Source organism: Dipodomys ordii, unplaced genomic scaffold, assembly GCF_000151885.1.
Source record: "Dipodomys ordii isolate 6190 unplaced genomic scaffold, Dord_2.0 Scaffold18, whole genome shotgun sequence".
In the NCBI taxonomy this organism is placed as follows: domain Eukaryota; kingdom Metazoa; phylum Chordata; class Mammalia; order Rodentia; family Heteromyidae; genus Dipodomys; species Dipodomys ordii.
The window spans coordinates 20,218,870-20,226,043 of NW_012267234.1; the positions used below are offsets into that span (position 1 = coordinate 20,218,870).

General features: G+C 63.4%; 1 protein-coding gene across 1 annotated transcript in view; it reads right to left on the minus strand.

The window, feature by feature from the left end:
• Positions 1-3,889: 3,889 nt before the first annotated feature.
• The window catches only part of Rnf166 (ring finger protein 166), a 3,895-nt gene continuing 610 nt past the window's right edge, over positions 3,890-7,174 (minus strand). The window contains exons 2-6 of the mRNA XM_013012854.1: positions 5,892-6,004; positions 5,507-5,621; positions 5,236-5,343; positions 4,440-4,510; positions 3,890-4,400 (exon numbers count right to left, since the gene is read on the minus strand). Coding sequence (XP_012868308.1) covers positions 4,445-4,510; positions 5,236-5,343; positions 5,507-5,621; positions 5,892-5,989 — 387 coding nt within the window. The 5' untranslated portion in view covers positions 5,990-6,004 and the 3' untranslated portion in view covers positions 3,890-4,400; positions 4,440-4,444. The remainder of the gene's footprint in view (positions 4,401-4,439; positions 4,511-5,235; positions 5,344-5,506; positions 5,622-5,891; positions 6,005-7,174) is intronic.

Below are 7,174 nucleotides of genomic sequence, written 5' to 3' on the forward strand. Positions count from 1 at the left end.
TGGGGTGGGCAGAGCTTCAGAACGGAGCTGGGGGCTGGTCCAGGAGGCAACGTGTGTCTGCACACACATCTGTGCACTTGTGTGTCTATGTATGCTGTGTGATAGTGCAGGAGTGATGGGTGCAACACGCAGACAGAAAGCCTAGGAGGGAGAGTCTGTGGATGGTTCTAGGCATCCTCCTGGCCTCGGGTCCAACGCATAGCAGCCTAGCCCCACACAGGGGAAGGAGAGCCTGCGATGCTCTCCTATGTGTCACGGGAGGACCCCACTTTGGTTCAGTTAATGTCCTATGCTCTCTAGTCCAGCCACAAGGGGACAAAAGCCTGCCCATCTCCACCCATTCATCCCCCATGGTGACAGAAGGGAGATTTGTGGCAGTTTAGACCCCCCTGGCTTAACTGGCTGGTGGTAGATGCTCACCTAGCACACACAAGGCCAGAAACTCAATCCCCAGCACCACCAGTTACACATGTGCACATGTGCACACGCGTGCACACCCCCCCCAACACGCTCTTCCAGGAGATCTGTGGCCTGAATATGCCAGGGCTTCCCTGCCAGCATGCAGTGCTGGCCATCTGCCTCACTGGGCAGCGACCCCCAGCCCTGGGACCTCTGCGGTGCGCTGTCGGCAGGCCCAGCAGCACTCAGGGCGGGCTGGGCCGCCTGGCCATGGCGAGGGGCACTGTTCACCTCTCCCCTGTCAGCGGCCTCCACGCTCCGTGCCCTAGAGGCACCACCCCAGCTTGTCCACGTCGTGGCCTGGGAGCTGGCAGATGGCTTCTGGGGTGGATTTCTTCCTCTTGAAAGCTGTACAGTCCTCCCCCATGCATGGAGCCAGTTTGAAGACAGGCCTTCATAGAGTTACAAAGACGAGAGCCAAGAATGGATGACCTAAGACTTGGACATGGATATCTGGAGGGAGGAGGATGTGAAAGATGGGGTGGCCAGGCCTCCAGCCGCTGGGCGCGTAGGCCGCCTGCCCCCGCGGCCCTCCATCCCAGGGAGGGTGTCTGGGCCGTGCCTCCACGGTGAGCTCTCCCTCCTGCTAAGAGCAGAGAGCTGCCCCTGGGGGCCCTTTCACCTCAGCGGGCTGGGCACCGGCTGCAGCGTGGGGGCCGAAGCCTCCGCCTACCTCAGGGGCCTGCCACCTCCATGAGGTGCCAGTGTCTAGTGACTAGCGGGCGCCCCAGGTGTGCCTGAGTGCCCACAGGGAGGCAAGGCAGCTGGACCACGCGTACCCCATAGATGAGGTGCAGGTGGAGGATGCCACACTTGACGTTCTGGACCACCAGGGCTGCAGTTTTGGAATTCACGTTCTACTATACCCATCCCATGGAGGGAGGTGGAGAGGCGAGGAGGGGGACGGGGGGGGGGAGGAGGGGAGGATGGGGAGAGGAGGAGCCCCTGCAGTAGGAATAGGGAAGTGTCTTGGGAGCCAGGGACTGGTGAATCTAGCGTCTGCCTCAGGCTGGCTGCCTGACTCCTGCCTAATGGAGAAGGTCCCGAGTCCCTGGCACTTTGGAGTGCTCTCTAAGAAGGTGGGTGTGAGCTCACACGTTGCACAACCTGAAACCTAAGGTGCGTCGCCACCGAGCTGAGCCTCTGAGTCCCTGGACTCTGCGGGGCACACGGCCCCGGCTTGGGGGCGGGGGTGGAGAGTGAGGCCTGGCTGGCTTCCTGTGGCCATAGCTGGGGGAAGATGGAGACTGGGGTGCAGAGCTCTGGTCTCAGGATCTCCACGCCTGCCACGCACCAACAGGCGCGGCGGGAGCTGCCTGGTGGCAGCTGCAGGCGGGCTGACCCTCAGGAGGGGCAGCCTTGTCCGCTGCGGAGGACCTCAGTGTGGAGGCCCCAGGGCTCCCACGGTGGTGGGAGGAAGCGGGGATGCTGGCTGCTTTCCAGAACCCGGGGCTCCCCCTTGGGCCTGGAGGAGCTGTGGACGTGCGGTCACCGAGAGGGGCTGCGGCCGGTGGAGGGGCCGCGGCTGGGGGAGGCCCCTCCGTGGGGTGCAGGTCCCTCCGTGGGGTGCAGGCCTGTGGCAGTGCTTGGGAAGCGCAGTCCTCATGAGCAGGGAAGATGGCTGTCCCACCCGCCACCCACCCCAGGCCCCTGAAGGGTGGTCTCTGGGCTCCAGACAGCCCTAAGGAGGCAGGTCGTGGGAGGCCCACGAAAGGGACTCCCAATGGCAGGGTGGGTCAGCTGATCGGAAAAGGACAGACAGGTTTGGGGATGTTCCCAGCCGCCTCCCCCGTGGGGCCTGCTGAGCGCAGCGCGTGTGGTGACGGTTCACCCCGGGGCGCAGGACTGACTGGCCACCGCCAGCCAGATGTGGTCACAGGGAGGCTCCCACCGGCCCTGCTTTCTGGGTCTGGCGGTGGTGGCGGCAGGAGTGTCACAGGCTGTACCTGAGGACAGGTTCCTTCCCACTCCTCCGTGGCTTCCCTGAGAGCCTGAACTAGATACCAGGGCATTCAGGGGTCGGCCCAACTGGAGCCCACACTCACTCTGCTCAGTACACACCCTGACCTCGCGGGCAGTGCACTGCCAGAGGCCACCGTGACCTTGGCTGCTCCTCCCTCCTCTGTGGTCACGGCACTCAGGGTCCACAGCTCCAGGTCAAGTAGCCGCAGAGCCTCAGCTACTGCGGTTTCCACAGGGGCCCAGAGCTTGGGCAACGTCCGTCCGAGGGTGGATGGAAAGGTGAGGTTGCTGAGGTCAGAGCCGGCTGAGGCTGGTCCCACGCGGCCTCAGGCCCTGGATACCAAGGGTCCCGCGCAGGATGGCACCTGCGTCACTCGCCAGTGGGCAGGCCTAGGCCTGCAGGGGCAGCACCCCCGGCTCCACTGGCGGTGAGCTCCTGCCCAAGGGCGACAGGCTTGGCCAGGCGCCAGGGGGCGGGCACAAAGCCTGCAGGGCCTGAGATGCAGACAACCGGCCTGGGCCATCTCTGGTTGCCTCCCAGAAGGCAGTGGGAAGTCAGGCTGTCTGACTGAGGCCCAGCACTGCTGAGGGCCCCCAGCCACAGAAAACATGCAAGTGGGGGGCCCAGCAGCCCTCACGGGGCATCTGCAGGCAGCTTCGCCCGGTGCTGGCCCTGCTGAGTTATAGTTATGGGTGACCTGGGTTTGCCTGGCCCAGGCTATAGATTTTGCTGGAGAACACACTTCTTAGAACAAACCGTCCAGAACAGATCTGTCTCTGCCCCATCTGGGAAGGATGGTAAGAGGCCACAGCAACCACCTACAAGGACTGGCCATCAGGTGACTGTTCAGCCTTCCAGTGACCTGCAAGTCAACAGGACACCTGGTGGTCCTCAGGAAGCTGGAAGCAGTCGGCCCGATGCACCGCACCAAGACCCCGGCCCGGGAAGGAGAAAAGGGTGCTTCAGAGCGGCGTCCAGACCTCACGGCTCTGCAGGGAAGGCTGGGCCCGGGCACAGGGGGCCAGTCCCGGGGGTGGCCCCCGGCAGAGCCGTGCTGAAGACTGAGGAACTCCACTGCCAGACTCGCACGGGTGCTTGGAAATGTTTTATTTAAACGTTTTCGAAAAGACAGCAATAATTTATGCCATGAACAGAAAAGGAGTGCTGACGAGGGTTCTCTGGCTGCTGCTGGGGAGCACCCTGCCCCAGTAAGTGCCGGGCGGGGCCCCCTGCACGCTGGGCCCGCCAGAGCACACCTCCAGGGGCACCGGGCTTCTTCCTGTTTGTCATAAAAGTTAAGCCAGCAGATGACAAGACCCACAAAAAACAACCCCCCACCCCCCGACGGGTGGCCGGGGCTGGGACACCTGCCCTGCACACAGGCCCAGGCCCAGGCCCGGCTGGGCTGAGCGTGCCCGCCATCCTGACCCTCTCGGCGCTGATCCCAAACAACGGCTATTTTTAATGTTTTTTTTTAAAAATATAACTTTGTTAATGTTCCATAAAAATACTATTCATCCTAGTCAAACACAGATATTGCAATATGAAGAGTAACTGCTTTGTCTCTGCTCTATAAAATGTGAAAAGATTATCACGCGGGGTAAGATAGAAAAAATGCCAGGATTCTAAGTATCACAAAGCCAGTACCAAAGGCGCAGGGGGGCGTGGCCAGATGCTGGCTGGCTCAGCCTCAGGTCTCCTCCTGCTGTCCGGCAGTGGGGCGCACATCTTGCACACCACATACTCTCCACCTCGAGGCTCGGAGGAGATGGCCGACTGCGTTAACCCAACGGGCCAGCACTGCCCCTCAAAGCACCGATAACCCTGCTTCTCTGCTGGTCAGCAAAGACTGGCTGGCTAGTGTCCAGGCTCCGGTGGCCCTTGGACGGCCCTCCTCGTGCAGGATGACTCCACCTGGCCTGCAAGGTGTTTCCTGTGCGAGTGCCGGGGTGGGAGCTCCAGCCCTGTCCTCGGGGAGAGGGCGCCTCGACCCCAGGCTCGGGCAGGCTGCTGGGCATGCCTTCAGTTCTCAGAGAGAGACAGGGCCAGGGCAGCCTGGAAGGCGGCTTCTTCATCAATGCTATAGTCCTGGAAACAGGAAGTGGAAATGGGCTGGGCATGCAAGCCCTCCACCTCCCTGCCAGGTTTACCCCATTCCCACTCCCTGCACTACCCTTGTTGGGGATACTGGCACCTGTCCACATCAGGCCTGCTTGCCTTCCCAGTCTGCCTCAACAGGCTCCCCAAGGGCGGTCTGCAGACACGTGGCCAGGGCTGACAGGGCAGGCATGGGACGGAGGGCCTGGGCTGTGAGGATGCGGCTGCCTAAGGGTGGGCCGAGTGGAGGGCCAGGCAGCCAGAGGCCGTGAGGAGCTGATGGAGTAAGCCAGGCCATGGGAAGGAGCTGCACCAGAGATTTGGTGAGGGGTCTGCAGGCTGCCTGACCCCTGCAGCTCAGGGAGGGGACGGAGGTGAGGACCTAGTGTGCTCTGGGCCAAGTTTCTCCAGCTTTTCTCCACAAGCATGTTAGAAAACACACGGCCACGCCCAGGAGGCCGTCCTGGAGGCCAAGGCCCACTGAACACGGGCCCAAGTCTGGGCAGCGTGGGTGTGTGGCGCCCTCCAGTGTCCACTTAATCTTGGCACGTCACAGCTCAAAGGGAGCTTGGTCCACCTGCCTGCTCAGAATGGGGGCCTTTAACGCTGGTCAGGAGGGGCATACAGGAGCTGTGGGTGAGTCCCAGGGTAGGAGGAGGATGGAAGGAGAGACAGAGAGTGGGGGCGAGGAGGAGGAAGGCAGGAAGGTGGCCTACCACAAAGGTGTCGTACGAGAACTTGTGCCGATGCAGCAGGTGCTGCAGGAAGTTGGCGCTCTTGTAGCTGGGGTCGCCCCAGGGCATGGCGGAGCAGATAGGACACACCTGCAACGGAAGGCCCGCAGGCGACAGGTTTCCAGGCAGCCTGGGCCTGGGAGGAGGCCCCGGGCGGTGGGGCGGGGCGGTGCCCCAGACTCACACAGCAGCATGAGCTCTGTGCTCACCACGCATGGGCGGGGTGGGGAGAGGTGTGGACTCTGGTGCTCACCACGCGGTTGGGGTCGCTGCGGTGACTCTCCACGCAGTGCTTCACCAGCTCCTGCTGGTCCAGGTTTCGGGCGCCACAGTAGGGGCAGGTGAATGTGGACCTATTGGGGATGTTGCTGGCGGGGTGGGAAGAGAGGGAATAAGGCTGGGTGCCGCCCCCATCTCTCTCCAACACCGCGAGGCCCAGCCTGCAGGAGCCACACTGCTAGCAGGCGGGAACGAGGCAGCGGGGGCCGGCTGGCTCTCGCCTTGTCTACCAGTCCGGTTGGTCTCCACAAGGGGCTGCGGGCAGAGAGGGGACTGTGCAGCCCACACGACAGGCACTCTGGCCACAGCTCCCCGAGCCCGGCCCGGCCTGCCCCCACCCCGCCCCGAGGGCTGCCTACCTGGGAATAGGCTGGGATGTGGGCACCACAGGAACAAACTTGGGGCAGTTGGCCATCTGCTCCTGGACCTTCAGGCAGGAGGACACATGGACCCTCATCTTGGCCAGGGTCACCTAGGGGACGGAGAGAGGGCAAGAGGTGTCGGGAAGGCTGAGGCCATGGCCCCCGGGGAGGCAATAGCCAGCAAGCTCCCTGCAGCCGCCGCAGCCGCAGCCGCAGCACACTGGCCCGCTGCCCCTCCAGCAGCCAGGGCTCCGGGAGCCAGGTGGGGAGAGGCACGCGGGGTGGCCGCAGCCCCGCTGCCACGCTCCACACACAGCTGGGGCCAGAAAGGAGCTGCGGTCCGGCATGCATTAGCAGGGAAACACACCTCCCGAGGGAAACCTGGAAAACCCTGGGCAAAAGGCAAACAGCACAGCAACACTGCGTGCTGGCCAACCCAAGTCGCCAGGCGAGGCCTGGCTGCGGGCAGAGGCAGACCTGGAGGCAAGGGCAGAGGGGGCATCTGAGCAGGAAGAGGAAGAACGAGGGCCACAAGCGGCTGCCACCGGCTCGTGGGAGGGGCTGGGAGGGTGGCACCTTCCCCGAGGGGGAGAACCTGTCCCTGAAGCCGCGGTCACGAACCCAGGACCAGCAGGTAACCAACACGTGCTCCGGGGCCAGGGTTCTCTTTGATATTGGGCTGCTGGACAGACACCCAAGCTGGCAGGAAGCTGTGCAGGGAGACGCGTGCCCCAGAGACCTCGGGCAGAGGCCTGAGGCACTGGGGGAGGGGCAGGCCCCTTCCCGAGGGTGCTAGCAGGAGATGACCACCCTGCCCAGGACAGAGTCTGACTGGGGCATAGCAGGTGACATCTGAGCACCACCATAGCACACAGCAGCAGCTCAGCTCACCGCCACCAAGCACAAGGTACCCCCAGGATGGACTGTGGGGGCTGGAGTGTCTGAGGGGACCCCAGGACGGGCCACAGGGCCAGAGCATCTGCGGGGACCCCAGGACGGACCAGGGGGGCCGGAGCGTCTGGGGACCTCAGGACGGGAACATCTGTGGGGACCCCAGGAAAAACCACAGAGCTGATGTCTACCATGACAGGTGAGAATCACTGACCAAGACACAGCGATGTCTGAAACGTGCACTGGACACAGCCCCTAGCTGTTCCTTCCACACCCTGCTCAGGACTAGGGTGTGCTTGGGCTGCGCAGTGGGGAGGGAGGGGGAGAGGGGGTCATGGTGGGGGACACCGCGGGGAAGGAGGTGGAGAAGTTCCTGGCCTGACGGGGGG